Source organism: Prionailurus bengalensis, chromosome C1, assembly GCF_016509475.1.
Source record: "Prionailurus bengalensis isolate Pbe53 chromosome C1, Fcat_Pben_1.1_paternal_pri, whole genome shotgun sequence".
Lineage (NCBI taxonomy): Eukaryota > Metazoa > Chordata > Mammalia > Carnivora > Felidae > Prionailurus > Prionailurus bengalensis.
The window spans coordinates 164,010,850-164,028,355 of NC_057345.1; the positions used below are offsets into that span (position 1 = coordinate 164,010,850).

The window sequence follows — 17,506 nt, forward strand, 5'->3', positions numbered from 1 at the left end:
GTAAATATGAGTAAATATGGAAAAATACTGACTAAATGTTTTCTGTTGAAACAATAATAAGGTACGGTAGGGTTTAAGATACATGTAGAAATAAAATATTTAAAAGTAACAAGACAAAAGGTAGGAGGGAGGGAAATGGAATTTAGAGGGACTTAATTTTCTGGCAGTATCGGGAAAGTGATAGAAGCCATCATTTATATTAAATATAAACGAGTCCAGGGCACATGTTTAACCATTAATCTTAATCATTGATCTTTTAACCATTAAAATAACAGTAAAATAATGTATAGCTCAAGTTAACAGGGAGAAAAAAAATGGAAGAAAAAATTGACTTATCTAATAAATCAACAAAGAAAAAGAAACATGAAACAGTTAAGTTAAAAAGAAAATAAATAGAAAATAAATATTTAAACCAAAATATATCAGTAATTACGCTAGATGTAAATGGCTAATATACTTTATCTAAAATTAAAACTTAAAAACACCATAAATAGAAATAAGGGACAAGTCACAAACTTGAAGGAGACAAATTCAATTCATATAGAACCCAATGATTAGTATCCAGAACAGATGGACTTTCATGAGTCAACAGGAAAATGCCATGCAACCCAAAAGAAGAAAGGGCAGGGGGTTTGAGTGCACATTTCACAGAAAAGAAAATGTGAATAGTAAATAAACATGAAAAGATTCTCAATCTCATTTGGAATCAGAGACATTCAAATTAACCAGCAGATACCATCAGACGCACATAACGTCTGACGGTATTAAGTGAAAACAAAAAGGAAAACAACAGGAATTCTCATACAGTGTTGTGGAATAAACATCAGCACAACTACTTTGGAAAAAACTGTCATTATTTAATAAAGCAAAAGTAGCAATTTTACATCTAAGTAAATATTCTAGAGAAAAATCTTCATGTATACCAGGAGACATTTACAAGATTATTACACATGGCAGGACTGTTTTTAACAGCACCAAACTAGAAACCACCCACCTGTCCACTGATAACAGGATGGATAAACAAATTATACTGTATTTATTTAGTGGCTATATAGCAGTGAAAATAAATGAATTATAGCCGTATTCTACAGTAAGAAGAAATATCAGGAATACAATGTGGAGTGAAAAAAACTGAAGAATACATACTACGTTTTCTATTTACTTGAAGTTCAAAAATGAACAAATCTAAACAATGTATTATGTAAGGATACAAACATAAATTATAAGCCTTTAGAGAAAAGCGGGGGGCGGGAGGCGCCTGGGTGGCTCAGTCAATTAAATGTCCGACTTCAGCTCAGGTCCTGATCTGGTGGTTCATGAGTTGGAGCCCCGTGTCAGTCAGCTGGGAGCTGGGAGCTGCTTTGAATTCTGTGTCTCCCCCCCCCCCCAACTACCCCCACCTCTCTCCCGCTCACATTCTTTCTCAAAATAAACATTAAAAAAAAAAATTTTTTTTTTTAAAGAAAGGTAGGGAATGATAATCAGGGTAAGTTAGCTAGTGTGAGGGACAGGAAGCAAAAGGAAGGAATAGGGGAGGCATATACAGTACAAAGAAGACTCCAAAGGCAATGGCTTTTCTTAAAATACAGGCTGAGCATGTAACAGTTATAGTAACATGTTATTTAAGAACTTTTATATTTCTTGTAAGTATTCATTTGTATATGTTTACATTTAATAAAAAGGACAATATAAAACATGTGCTAGTCCTATCCCTTTTCATTTATCACTCTGTATGTACAACACTGAACCTAATTTTTTTCTTCTAGTAAAAAAAATTATATAATGACGTATGTTTTTAAAGAATTAGTTCTGGGGCGCCTGAGTGGCTCAGTCGGTTACGTGTCCGACTTCGGCTCAGGTCACGATCTCGCGGTCCATGAATTCGAGCCCCGCGTCGGGCTCTGTGCTGACCGCTCAGACAGAGCCGGAAGCCTGTTTCGGATTCTGTGTCTCCCTCTCTCTCTGACCCTCCCCCGTTCATGCTGCCTCTCCCTGTCTCAAAAATAAATAAATATTAAAAAACAAAAACAAAACACAATTAGTTCTAAAACTATGAAAATCGTACAAATGTTTTCCAAATCAAACTCCTTAAATTATCTTAGATTTTTTTTAATAAGTGGCACTTGCCATATATCATTAAAACTGTAACTAATCTAAACGTCGTCAACATTGATACACAGAAAACTCCAAAGTCACTTTGAAATACTTCATGCTTCACGATACATAATCTAGTGCTTGGGCCAGCATTCTACCTTCACGTGGATGCCTGTCTGTATGCCTTCAGTGTATAAAAAACTTTCACTGAGCAACGATCATTTTTATGGAACCAAGGGGTCAACATGAGCAAAGGCCAAAAAGCCAGACAAATCTGGCCTGAAATTCAGGCTGGGACGGGGTATGGGAGAAGAGGCTGCTCAGGAGGAAAGTTAGATGTTAACTACGGAAGACCTCCCACGCTGTGTACTGGGAATCTCTTTTCTGATTACGGGAAAGCTGGTATTGTGACAGCACACACACAATACATAGTCCCCCTATGTAATACCTCACATTCTACACAAAGATCATCAGTGAAGGATTAGGCTCCACGGTAGTGGGGAGATGCCAGCGATGGAGGGAGGTATGTTCTTTGAAAGCTTGTGCCCCACTCGACACCACAACTTTGCTGACTACTGCAGCAGTTTTTAAGACTGGTCATGAATGATACTGTGTAAGACACATTCAAGGAAACAAAGCTGGAGGGAAGGAGATTTCCAAGCAGTTATTGCACTAATCTTGAAATCAAAAAGAAGGGTAAAATTTGAGACACCTGAAAAAATAAAAGACTGTTGGGTTCGGCCGTGTGAGATGAGCAAGAAGGAAAAGTCCTCTTAACCATGAGATAATACAGGCACGGTACCTTGGGCTTTCCGGTCTATGAAAAGCTATGCAATACGAAGGGGAAAAAAAAAAAAAAAAAAGGTGTGCTCCCAAATACAAAAGGTAAACTCGAAATTAAAGTTAATTTTAAAAGCATTAATTTTTTTAAAAAACCTAAACAGGGGCGCCTGGGTGGCTCAGTCGGTTGAGCATCCAACTTCGGCTCAGGTCACGATCTCACGGTCCATGAGTTCGAGCCCCGCGTCGGGCTCTGTGCTGACAGCTCAGAGCCTGGAGCCCGTTTCAGATTCTGTGTCTCCCTCTCTCTCTGCCCCTCCCCTGTTCATGCCCTGTCTCTCTCTGTCTCAAAAATAAATAAATGTTAAAAAAAAAAAAATTAAAAAAAATAAAAATAAAAAAACCTAAACAATCTTAACACCAAACAAATATATATCTGATATGGGATATAGCGTTTGCTATGATGTGAGGGGAGGGCCTCTAAAGGGAGTAGTGCCGGGGCCTACAAACATCTTAAAATAGAGCTAAGAGAAAAAAGAAAAGTGATGTCTTGGTTTCAGTCTTATGGACTGACTAAATCATAGTGTCATCAGCTAACAAAGGGAATATAGATGTTACAGCATATTTGGGAGTAAAACTGGTGAGTTCAGTTTTGGACACAATGAGGTTAAGGTGCCAATGGGGCAACTTGCGTTCAAGGACGTGTTCCAAACCTAAGGGCCCACGGTTAACGCAGTAAAAGCATAATGAACGCTGATGCCTGTAAATTATAAAACTGGTTCCCAAAGAAATAGTGCATTACGTTAAAAACAAAACAAGCTGATGTGAATTGGGAGAAGCACCAGTTGAAACGGGGACTATCAGATACATCAATACGACTTATTTTCATATTCTCCTTAACACTTCCCTTCTGCACACCTAGCTCGAAGCAAGGAAGATCATATTTTAGCATATAAATTACTCACAATGTGTCCTCACAAATTCCCTACTCCCACTACCACCGCTTTTACTCATTACTATTTCTTTTCCATGTGACAATTTTATGGTCATTTTCAATAACAAAAGGAAGGCTGTAGGTTTCCCCAAGACATATGAGTGAAAAACATTCCCAACAATCTAATCTCCTCTATTCTCTATTCTAGGATTTCCTGGGCTGGAGTGGATGGAAAGTGATTCAAAAATGACAGTTAGGAGTAGCATGAGAGAGGGTGAGAGGGTGGGAAAGAGGTAGAGCTTGAGGGCCTTGGGTGCTACTTTTCTCTACAGCAAACCCTTGACCCTAGGGTGTTTACTGACGTCCTTCAGTGAAAACTGAGTGACAGCCACGCTAGAAGATGAGCGGCACGATGGCATAATGGAAAGTACCTGAACCTGGCAATGAGGCAAGACTGAGCTCAAATTCAGTTCTGTAACTTACTGTGTGATCTCAAAGGGATTTAGGGCAGATGGCAATAAAGGGGAAAGGAAGAAGAGTGTTGTGCAGACACCTGTCTCCCCTTCACCCCCACCCTTCCTTCTTTGTTATTCTGGTCTGTAAATCTTTACATGTACACTCGTTTACCCTAGACACACAGATGACCAGACTATTTGGAAATGAGGTGCTGCAGAATCCTAGAATTACAAAATGTTATGAGTGGAAAGAGGGAAAAACTGACTTTAGGAAGTTCTGTATGATTCATGCCGAATCAGTCTTTAGTTCATTTAGTGGTAATAAAATAACTATCTGAATTCCCAGCCCAGATTTTTTCCCCCTGTATGCCACAATGTAAACCTGAAGAACAATATAATTAAATAATTGAAGGGGGATTTACACTTCATAATTTGCCATAAAAAGCCGATTTCCACGCATGCAATGAGCTTTATTCTGCAAGTACACAATTAATCCAGAATTCAGTACGAAAAAGTACTCAATTATATTGTTCTCCTTGTCAGAAAGATTAAGTCTTGTGGATGAAATTAAGAACAGTCCCTGCTCACTCAAACAGGCATAAGTGATTGGAGAAAGCATTCGACATGCTCATGTTACAGCAATAACATCATCTTTCTGTTCTCTCCTAGTGGCTACCAAAGGAAATTGTTATGTCTTTGACCTTTTTCTTTGGAAGTTTCTACTTTTAAGTCTTTTCGAAACAACAGATGAATGAATGAACAAAGACAACGGGTAAATATTTCAGGCCTTTGGAGAGGCAGCAATGTAGAGTAGGTAAGAACACAGACTCTGAAGCCAGATTATTTGGGTTCACGTTATCAGCTACACAAATTATTAAATGTATGACCTTGGTCAAGTTATTCAATCACTAGGTCCTCAGTTTCCTCATCTGCAACGTGGCGATAGTGACAGACCATATATCCTAGAGTTGCTGAGAAGATTAAATGAGGGTCGAGGCGTGACATAAGGTAAGCCCAATGGATAAGCAAGCTACTGTATTACTGTTCTGTTTTTATTGCAGGGTTAACGGAAAATATTTGTTTCTGGGCACTGTACTATAAGCTAAGAACAGCCAAAATACTAGGCAAAGTTTAGTTGACAGGAAAGAGCCAAGAGCTCTCAAGAGAAGCTGCTTCAGCCAAAAGCCATCCGAAGAGAAATGATATTGGCCTTAATTTTATGAGTTACAAAGATCTTTTCTTAGCTCCTTTCCTTATTCAAGAAATAGATGGGAGCTGACACAGCAGGACAGACGGGGGAGAATGGGTAAGATGAAATAGAAGAAAGCAGCTACAATAAAAATGCTTTAAAAGTTTTTCAATTCTTAATTACTGAGTGCTACCATTCATGAGGAATTTTTTAAGGGTCTCAAAGCTATTAAAATGGTAATTAGGTCCCAAGAAAACAAGAACCAATTCAATTACATGCTGGATGCTTTTAAAATTTAAAGCCCTCTATTAAGAGGGTTTTAAATGAAGCACAGTTATAATTACAGGTCCATGACCAACCTTAAAGCCAAAGTGTAGGTTCCTGGCTGACGCTGGCTCTCGCGAATGAGGTAACTCCCCTCAGCCACACTCAAGAGCTGGTCTGCTTCTTCTCGGGAGATCATGCCGTGAAACCTAAGAAAAAAGTCATTTCAGAAACTGAATGCTTTCCACCTTTCTCAATAAAGCAAGATAAAACAAAGCCCTCCACCTAGACAAAGTACTGCCATATAATCGAAGGGGAGCAGTTGGGTTTAACTCTGCTTGTGTTTCTCGGGGCCTGGCTCCTGGCCAGCTTCTCTGCGGTAACGAGAACCGCACCAAAGTAGTTCTCCAATCCATTTAACAATTGTGAAGTCAAAATTCACATCCATCTAAGGGAAGATCAAACCACCTCTCTCAAGAGGACAATTTCCTTCTTATGTAGCCAGCTGACCATATGGACGTACTAAAAAATATACAGAAATGTGTCCCATTTCCTTCCTTCACGCTAGTGGCACTGCTCCAGAATTTTGGCTCACAGTCTATGTTGGCAAGCTGCCAGGACCCTGGGTTGCCCTTAATTGGCATGATTGCCCAATAATGTGCATAATCTGCATCACTGGATACTCAAGCCAAAAGCAAACAACAGGAATACTTGCTTTCGCTCCCTGCTAAAACCCTATTTTTGATTAACGTGGAAAAAGAAGCACGAAGAAAAAAACATAAATAACACATTCTTTACACAAAGGCAGTGGATTCATTTATAGCATTCGGACAGGAAACACTGACAAAGAAAGAAAACGTTAGCGGTGACTGCTGATTAACACTAAAAACTAAAAACCACCTCGTATCTGTATGGTGACTTACAATTTACAGAGAACTTACACGGACATTACATCCTTTCAGTAATTCAAGGATAAGTGAACTGAGAGACTGCTCAAGTGAAACCGCGGTTTTTACTGGTATGAAAGAAACAAACGTCATTTGATTATGGAATGATACATTTAAAAGGCCCTGAAACGGCACCTTAATAATTCAGGAACTATACTAGCGGGTAAGTGCTGAGCTTCCGGAGTCTTTCTCGGGGGAACAGTTCTGTCTTTCTCAATTCAAGTCTTAAAACAGTTCATGATACCAATGTTCAAATCATAACAATCAGGGCAGCTAGGTCTGAAAGGAGACTCCAGGAATTTCTTATTCCCATATACTCCTCAGTCGTTCAGAACCAGGTCCATCAGACTCTGCTGGAGGCAAGAAGATGGTAACCTGTCCCTGGTGGTTGCACATTCCATTAGATTAGCATACCGGCATTTTGTTTTACGTTGAAATGACATTAATTAACCAAATTAGTAAAATTTAGTATTTATTTGTTTTTAAAAACTCAATTAATTTAAAAGAAAATCTCATTAAAGGACACACACTTTGGAAAAGAACTTGACAACAAGGGTATTTAAAGAACTGTAAAACTGTTCACATCAGTTGAACCAAAATTTCAACCCCAGAAAAAGCTTTATGCGCTAAGATGTTTCTGATGGTGTTATTTTTAATAATATAGTTTAAAAGCAAACTAAATGCCAGAAGCAGCAAAGTGACGAAATCATGGTACAACTATAAAAACCAGCAGTGGCTCCCCCCAACTTATGTGTCTGTGTTCTAGTCACAAAAGTCTTGAAAACTTGGACAGTATTTTGAAAAAATTTAAAATATTTGCTATATACATCACCGTTTATCTGATACGATCATAAGTCTTGAAAAACAAATGATTTTATTTGAAGAATGATGGGATTCTTCATTTTTAGGTGATTTTTATTTTTCTTTCCAAAGGCCTATATTTCTTTTTTTTTATATATATGTACTCAGAAAAACTAGTAGGACTTTAAAAATTATTACATTTTTCATAAAATAGAAAAATGCTCATTAATACTAAGTGGAAAAATCAGGCTGTAAAATTGTAATACCTAATTGTTGTAAAACCATTAGGAAGACAGAGCCTCAGAAGGTAATATTTCAAATTGTGAACATTAGTTATTTCTGCACAGCATAAATTCACTTTTAGAAAATTTGGACAATAGAGAAAAGTGTTACAAAAAGCCACCCATCCCACTGTACATACATATGTGAATATATATTGATACACTTAATATATACATACACACACAAATATATACATTTTCCTCATACACATCTAGTATTACTTATCTATACGAATTGCATCTGTATTTTAACATCATTCCATAAATACATTTTTCCATGCTCTTTTCTTCTCTACACTTCTCTATTTTCCATATTTTCACTAATTAGAAGAATTCTATTTCTAATGAAAAAAAACAATTTAACTCACTCAAACTTGAACACCTCCTTCATCTTGCTTTTATTTTTACTAAAAGCATCCATTTACCTGCCTCTCTTACATATTCCAATCTATAAAATGTTTTCTCATAATCCATACTCACTCTCTTCCATAATACTTTGGTCTGTTTTCAACCTATTTGGGAAGAAAAAAAAAAAAAAAGATATTTGTGAAAATGCAAATGTCCACAACCTAACTCAAAATTTTGCATTTTGTATTTGTGGCAAATTAAAGCATATATATATATAATTAAAGCATATATATAATTATGTACAATAATTATATAGTATAATACTTATATATATAAATATAATTAAAGCATATTCATATATATATATAGTTACACACACATATATATAATTACTCAGCCATCAAAAAGGATGGGATCTTGCCATTTGTAATAATATGGAGATATTATGCAAAGTGAAATAAGTCAAAGACAAATACTATATGATTTCACTTATAAACAGAATCTATGAAACAAAGTGAACAGACTCTTAAATACAGAGATCAAATTCATGGTTGCCAGAGGGGAACAAAAGGGAGGGGATGGGTGAAATAGATAAAGGGGATAAAGAGGTGCAAACTTCGGTTATAAAATAAGTCATGGAGATAATAGGGAATATAGTCAATAATACTGTAGTAAGGTTGTATGGTGACAGATGGTGACTACACTTATTGCGGTGAGCACCGAGTAACCTACAGATTTGTTGAATCAGTATGTTGTATACCTGAAACTAATGACATTCTATGTCAATTACACTTCAATAATTTAAAAAAATAAAAAAAAAATAGGGAGACTGGGTAGCTCAGTTGTTAAGCAACTGACTTTGGCTCAGGTTGTGATCTCACAGTTCATGAGTTTGAGTCCCACGTCGGGTGAACTCGTACCGTGCTTTGGATGAGCTCCAGCCCCATGTCGGGTGAGCACGAGCCCCAGGTGAGCCCCGCTTCAATCTCTCTCTCTCCATCCTTCTCTCTCTGCCCCTTGTGGGACTCTCTCATTCTATCCCTCTCTCTCTCTCTCTGCCCCTTGGTCACTTGTGCCCTCTCTGTCTCAAAAAGAAAAAATTAAAAAATTAAATTACAAACATTTTAAAATTTTTACTAAAAACTTAAAAATGAAAATAAATATATTTATGCCAATATACACCAATAGAGGAATAAGTAAGCTGATTTATAGTAATTGCACAGTTGGGGGAATGTGTAGCTCTATAGGGACTAACATGAAGAAGTCACCAAGACAAACCATTAAATACAAACATAAGTTAGGAAATAATTATACAGTATGACACCATTTAGGAAAAGCACACTTACATGTAACGCTTTAATATATGTTCATAGATAGATAGAGTTGTGGAAAAATATATACCAAATTCCAGTGGTTTCCTTCCAGGAAGGTTGGGGAGGAAATGAACTGATAGGCCCATTAGAAAGGCAAAAGAGAGGGGCGCCTGGGTGGCGCAGTCGGTTAAGCGTCCGACTTCAGCCAGGTCATGATCTCACGGCCCGTGAGTTCGAGCCCCACGTCGGGCTCTGGGCTGATGGCTCAGAGCCTGGAGCCTGTTTCCGATTCTGTGTCTCCCTCTCTCTCTGCCCCTCCCCTGTTCATGCTCTGTCTCTCTCTGTCCCAAAAATAAATAAAAAACGTTGAAAAAAAAATTAAAAAAAAAAAAGAAAGGCAAAAGAGAGGTTTTAGTATTATCTGTAATATAATTTTTTATTTATTTCTTTTTTATATATTAAAATTTTTTCTATTGGAGAGAGAGTGAGCACAAGTGGGGGAGAAGGGCAGAGGGGGAGAGAGAGAGAGAGAGAGAGAGAGAGAGAGAGAGAGAGAATCTTAACCCAGGCTCCATGCTCCGCATACAGCCCAACATGAGGCTCGATCCCATGACCCTGAGATCAAAACCTGACCCAAAATTAAGAGTCAGATCCTCAACCGACTGAGCCACCCTAGCATCCCTGTAATGTAATTTTTAAACAAAGAATGCATTCATGCATTGCTGATATAGCCGATATCACCTTTAAAAAACAGAAATCAAGATTAACTTTTGTGTAATTTAATATTAGAGTCTTGGACACATTAGGATCTATTCCCTCAATGGAGTCCCTCAAATCGTAAGATCTTTGGCTGAAGGTAAAAGCTCTTTATCAAGCCTATGGGAATGAAGTAAAATGAAAGGAAAGTTCTTGAATACACCCTACTCATGGATGAAAATTCTCAACAAGTACAAAGTGGCGTGGCTGAGGAACTGGTGGCCATAAATGGTGTAGCAATACAATGGTGTTACAACCCAAGACAAATAGTGATTATGTCCTACATTAAATGCACAATAAGCTTCCACTGATTGCCTAAATAGTCATCTTTGTAACACAAGTGACTAGGTTTTACATTGCTGAGGGGCGCCTGGGTGGCGCAGTCGGTTAAGCGTCCGACTTCAGCCAGGTCACGATCTCGCGGTCCGTGAGTTCGAGCCCCGCATCAGGCTCTGGGCTGATGGCTCGGAGCCTGGAGCCTGTTTCCGATTCTGTGTCTCCCTCTCTCTCTACCCCTCCCCCGTTCATGCTCTGTCTCTCTCTGTCCCAAAAATAAATAAACATTGAAAAAAAAATTTTTTTTAAAAATACATTGCTGAATAATTATTTTGCTTTACTCAAAGATTTTTTGAATTAAAGGAAATTAGGTAATTTCCTTAGGATGATTAATATTACTGTTAAAATATGCAACAAGCCCAAAATAAAACTGACAAACCCACTGCACCTTGTCTGCATTTCTATAATGGAAATATCAAATAAAACAAGTTTAAACTAACTCTTTTTCTCTCTTATCTAGATAGTGAAGGGGTTCAGAATATGCCATTTTAGGGTAAGGATTATTTTGCACTGAAGGCGATTAAGAAACAGAGAGCATGGAAAAAACAATTAGCCTGCCCCCTTTCCAACTCAAGGCAGGGCATAAATTTCCCTTTGTAAAGGGAGGGGATAGCTTTACAACAAGGAAGAGATAACAGGGAGAGAAAAACACAATGACTCAGGGAACAACTCTTATCATCTGAGGTGACTTGAGTCTGCATAATAAACCTTACCAAACAACCCTTATTTACTAAACATTTCCCAGTCCCCTTCCCACAACTCACCCTAACCCCTCTAAAGCCCAAAACACTTCTGTCTGCTCTCTTCAGCACACTTCATCATCCTTCGTTCAAGTGGTATAGAAGCCATTGGGTGAAACTGCCTCTTTGGGGTTTTCAATTACCTGCTGTGAGCCCCTCCTCCTGTGTGCATATGAAATAGACCTGTTGTATTGTTTTGCTTTTTTAAGTTTATTTATTTTGAGAGAGCGAGCAGGGGAGGGGCAGAGAGAGAGGGAGAGAGAGAGAATCCCAAGCAGGCTCTAGGCTGTCAGCACAGTGCCCAAAGCAGAACTCCATCCCACGAACTCTGAGATCCTGACCTGACTGAGCCAAAACCAAGAGCTGGACGTTTAACTAACTGAGCCACCCAGCCTCCCCAGAACTTTTCTACTGTTAATCTCTTTCCTCAGTTCGATTTGTTGCCCCCAGGCACTGAACCTAAGAGGATAAAGGAGAAGTTTTTCATTCCCTACAACAGCATTTAGATTTTTGCTGATGTCTAAGATGTCAATACTTAGGTGGTGAGCTGGAATAGTCTCTTCAAACTCATAGGATAGCATTACTCTGATACATAATCAAATAAAAAAGGGTTAGTAATATAAGTAATGATTATTAATGATCCCAACTGATTTACTTTCAAATACATCAAACTGGGAATCTAAATGTCATATGCGATAATAGAAATGTATTTATATGCTCATACAAACATTTGTATAAGCATAAGCTTCTAAGTTTCTAAAAAAATAATTAAAAAAAAATTTTTTTAACGTTTATTTATTTTTGAGACAGAGAGAGACAGAGCATGAACGGGGGAGGGGCAGAGAGAGAGGGAGACACAGAATCGGAAGCAGGCTCCAGGCTCTGAGCCATCAGCCCAGAGCCCGACGCGGGGCTCGAACTCACGGACCGTGAGATCGTGACCTGAGCCGAAGTCGGACACCCAACCGACTGAGCCACCCAGGCGCCCCACTAAAAAAATAATTTAAAAAAATAAAGTTCATGATAGTAGTTGAGGGACTTTTTACAGTCTGACATCAATATGACTAAGTAAGACCTGATTTTAAATTAGTACTTATCTTGAATTATTTGCTTTGCTTTCTCTAATTTTCTGTTTAGTTAACATTTTTTTCATGATACCATATCATGGGTAGGAAAAATGGCAAACAAGGGGAACAAAAAAGATTCCAACTAAAAATAAAAGATGTTCATAAAATGCTTTGTAGCTTGGCTGTCATACCTCAGAGAAAGAAAGTTTTAAGTTAATCTACCATTATTAAATATGACATAAAGTGCAAAGTACAAGAATTCAATAAATAGACGCCATTTTACAATATTTGAAATATCAATGGAATTTGTTACATTAACATTTACTGTAGGTTTATAACTAATGAACTATTTTTTCTTTTTTTAATGATTATTTTTTAATATACAGTGTTATATATTTTCTTTACATATACATACATATATATACGTATACATATATATACGTACATGTATATATCTATACGTATATATACATACAGATATATACATATAGATATATACGTATACGTATATATACATATAATTTGAGAGAGAGAGAGAGAGGGAGAGGGAGAGAAAATCTTAAGCAGGCTCCACACACAGTGCAGAGCCACATGGAGGGCTTGATCCCATGACCCTGAGATCATGACCTGAGTTGAAATCAAGATTTGGATGCTCAACTGACTGAGCCACCCAGCCACCAAGAACTATTTTCTTCATATGTAAAACATTTTAATCAAATTCACCAATCACACTCTTTCAAATTAAAGAAGTCTTATTTCTTATCTTATTTTCCACAAAAACAAGAAGAGCTTGTTTAATATATGTTTCTTGCTCTCCAAAGGAAATCTGGAAACTGTAGAAATAAACACTAAAAGCATTATAAATGTTAATTCCCCCCCTCCTCCCCTACGTTATAGACTGACCTTTCAGATTAGTTTTTTTTCACTAAGGCAACTTTATCCCATGACTATAAATCAGAACAGTTGTTCCCCCACCCACAAATTTTTCTAATTTAAATTCAAATTTAAAGAACATGTAATTCTGAAGGCAATGTCACGAGAACAGTGAAGCAGAAAATTCAGAAAATTTCCAAAATGTTTAATGCTGCTCTTTTCTAACAGTGGTATTGACCTGGTTAGAAGTTACAGAAAATCATTATCTCTTTCTTGTTCCCACTGTAAAAATAGTACTTGGAGGCAGGTACTTTAAACCTAGTCTGGAAGTCTATACGATGCTTGTAAAAGTTAGGGTATACATATATGAAATTGTAAGAAATAACAGAACCCTGGCCAAATATTTCCTATTTTTTTCAGGCAGCAGTCTAGAGTATATATATAAAGTCTACACACAAAGTACAAATGTTTACAAGTGTCAAGATTTTGTTTTGCATTGTTTTTCAAAGGGGCTCAGTTGTTTAGAGACATAGAAGAGGGGAAAAGGGAGAAAAATACACATTTGGTATTTGCTTCCTACAATGGCAGATTCTGAATTAGTAAGTCACTCAGTACTCTAACTTTGGATCTATTTTAGTTTCCTGTATTAGTCAGGCAGGAGGAAAGCGAGAAGGAAGTGAGAGGAAGAACAGGAGGAGGAATTTTACAACCGCTCAAGGACAATCAAAGACTAGAAATGGAGGGGCGCTTGGATGGCTCGGTGAGTTAAGCATCCAACTTTGTCTCAGGTCACGATCTCGCAGTTCATGGGTTCGAGTCCCACATCAGGCTCTGTGCTCATGGCTCAGAGCCTGGAGCCTGCTTCAGATTCTGTTTCTCCTTCTTTCTCTGCCCCTCCCCCACTTATTCTCTCTCTCTCTCTCTCTCTCTCTCTCCACCCCCCCCCCCCGAAATAAATAAACAAATATGTACACACATACATACATACGTACAAGACTGGAACTGGATAACCCGGAAGGATGCGCTACATGTAAACAATGCACAGTTTTCCACTGAAGTACAATTTTTGTTCACGACATTTTCTAAATTACTAGGTTTTTTTTGACTGCACTTTATACCACAGAAAATATCAACATGGGTAATAGTTAAGCTTCAACAAGCCATAACAATTTAAACTTACAACAACTTAAAAAAAAAAAAAAAAAACAAAAAACAGCGCCAGCATAGTGGAGGAGTAAGTACACATCAAATGACTACATGGCTGGAAATGACTTCTAGGGAAGAAGTGAGAAAAAAGAGATCAGAAATGTTATAGAACTTACAAAGACTGTTTAATTTTTTATCCTCCATTAACAGTAAGATAAACTTCTAGGTACCTGCCGCCCTCCTCAATTCTGTAGCATTCTTGATGATATTTAGATCAAAGTGAAAAGTGCTAAGAACGCAGCTTCCTTTTCATTGTATGTTAGACTTAGCCAAGAAAACCACTAACCCTCAGCATGCCAAATAGGTTATTTCTCTATTTACCGTCAGATTTCACAAATTCAGTGAAGAAAACGTATTTACAGGGTTTTTTTTTTTAAAGCTCTGTAATTACTACTCAGTGACTTGCTAAACACCAGTTATTCAGCTTCCTGATATTAGTTTCTTCTTTTATTAATAGACTGAACTAAAAAAGGATAACAGATAAATTTAAAAACACAAGATTCTTTGTTCACTACTTTCCCACCTTAGATTAAAGCAACTTGTAGGTTTTGGGAATAGAGAGGTAGAAACCACCAATCTGTTTATGTAACAGTTAACGTGGTAAAGGAGCTCTTTTTGGAATTGTAGTTGCGATCTCCAATTTTATAAATATACTTCTACATTAGGGCATCGCAGATTGTGACATCAAAGCATATCTTACTACCCAATTGCTTACGAACACTGAATTTTAAACAAGAGCAAAAAATGACACCAAAAAGGGGCCCTTTCAAAAGTAAAATAAGGTGAAAACAGGCTCTGAGTGACAGGCTGATTTTAAAATAAATAGTTGGTTTTACTAATTCAACAAACAGGACTAGTCAGCATTCATAAAACAATACTTTCCAGCCGCATACTTTAAGTGTTAAATAACGAATGGTCACAACACCCAAGAGATCTATGAGCATGATAACCTTTATTTTTAGAACCCGAAGTTCTAAAGCTATATATAGCCTGTCAGCATCTAGCAGCAATCAGTTGTGAAGCTACAATTGCAATTCAGGTGCTTTCTTCCCACTTCTGAAACAAACTCTTGTGCTCCCACCCAGCAAAATAAGTCCCCTAAAACAGAGTAAACATAAAACAAATGCTTTATACCCCCAATTCATTCACATAACCAATGTCTTTATTAAGCACCTACTTACGTGTCAAGCACTGTTCAAGGCACCTGGGACATACTGTTGAACAACCCAGACCAAGATCCTACCCTCACGGAGCTTATTATATTCAAGGAAAAGGATATCGCAATAAACAATAAAGATAATAAATCAGTAAACTACATAGTATGTTACAAAATGAAAAGTGTTATAAAAACAACGTAGAGGGGCGCCTGGGTGGCGCAGTCGGTTAAGCGTCCGACTTCAGCCAGGTCACGATCTCGCGGTCTGTGAGTTCGAGCCCCGCGTCGGGCTCTGGGCTGATGGCTCAGAGCCTGGAGCCTGTTTCCGACTCTGTGTCTCCCTCTCTCTCTGCCCCTCCCCCGTTCATGCTCTGTCTCTCTGTGTCCCAAAAATAAATAAACGTTGAAAAAAAAAAAAACAAAAAAAACAACGTAGAATAAGTAAGAACTGTAAATGCTGGGGGGTTGACAAAGTAGAATTTTAAATACAGTGGCCAGGATGGGCCTTACTGACCAGGGAAGACTTGGAAGACTTAAAGACTATGAGGAGAAATATTAGAGGGAAGAACATTCCAGAAAAAGGAGTTGGTGCAAGGGCTTGGAGAGAGGAGCACAGCTGGAGTATGTGAAAAACAAGAAGGCTGGTCTGGTTGAAGCAGGATGGGCTAGAGAAGAAGAGACAGGGAAACAGTAGGAGATAAGTACAAAAAAAATAAAGTGGATGGGGAGATTATATAGGGCTTCAGAAGCCCTTGTAAGGACTTGGCTTTTACTCTGGGTGAAATGGGGAGCCACTGCACGGTTCTGAGTAGAAAAGTGACGAGATCTGACTGAAGTTCTAAAAGGAAACTTCTGTGATGAGAGCAGACTACGAGGGGAAAGATCAGTTAAGGACTATTTCAGTTACACAACTGAGAGATTACTGTATGTTGGGGCAGAATAATTTACGATGACAAATTGGCTTAAATATATACCAAACAGACACAACAGAAGTTTATTTCTTGCTTGTATAACATCTCTAATGGATTAGTATTCAGGTCAGGAAGACCAACATCCAAGCAGCTTCCATCTTTTAGCTTTGCCACCATCTTTTCGAGATCCCCTGTTTTTATCTGGATCCAAGAAGAAAGGAACGTAACACAGAGGAACTTAGATGGGAAGGTTTAACGGGTCCGGCATTCAAGTTCACTTCTATTCCACAAGAGAACTGTCATATGGATGAAGATGGAGAGATTTAGCCCAACCAGGTTTCTAAAGAAAGGAAGAATGAATTTAGGTGGGTGTCTAGCAGTTCTCACAGTTCATACCCAAATGGCAGCCATGGAAGTAAGTGGTAGGATTCTTGACGTATTGTGCACATATTCTGAAAATAGACCCAGTATGGTTTCCTGATTAATCATGGGTTGGTGAGAGGAAAAAAAAAAAAAAAAAGAAAGAAAGAAAGAAGAAGAAAAAACCTCAAGGATGCTGCGTGGCTTTTGATCTAAGCAACTGGAAGGAACAGCCATTAACCGACACGTGGGAAGCTTTGTTTGGTAAAGCAGGTTTGGGGAGGAGGGTAAAGTTCAGTTCTGTTTTGGATGTGTTATATTTGAGATGACATCAAGGGAGGATATAGAAGAAGCAATTGATTACATGGTCTGGAATTTGGGGAAAGAAGACTGGACTGGGAAATGTAAGTTTTATTAAAACCTGAAACAGCAACCTCACCAGGGAATAAATAGGGGCAGAGAAGAAATGAAGATCAAGGATTGAGCCCTAGAACACCTGAACACTGAAGCCAGGGAGAAGACGAACCAGCAAAGGTGACTGTGAGGGCAGGAGAAAAACCAAAAGGCTGTTGTCCTGGAAATGAAGTGAGGAGAGGGTATCTCGAGTCATCATCTGTACCACGTGCTGCTGACTGGACAAGCAGAACTGGCCATTAGATCGAGCAAACTGGAACTCATTGGTGACCTTACGCAGT

At 38.1% G+C, this 17,506-nt stretch overlaps 1 protein-coding gene across 2 annotated transcripts in view; it reads right to left on the bottom strand.

Moving 5' to 3' along the window:
* The window catches only part of CHN1 (chimerin 1), a 205,797-nt gene that overhangs the window by 126,147 nt on the left and 62,144 nt on the right, over positions 1–17,506 (bottom strand). The window contains exons 4-5 of one of the 2 annotated variants that reach the window (XM_043577091.1): positions 8,226–8,257; positions 5,812–5,925 (exon numbers count right to left, since the gene is read on the bottom strand). In XM_043577091.1, the coding sequence (XP_043433026.1) occupies positions 5,812–5,925; positions 8,226–8,257 (146 nt within the window). Of the gene's footprint in view, positions 1–5,811; positions 5,926–6,001; positions 6,148–8,225; positions 8,258–17,506 lie in introns of those variants that run through there. The other variant, XM_043577093.1, reaches the window with a different exon arrangement.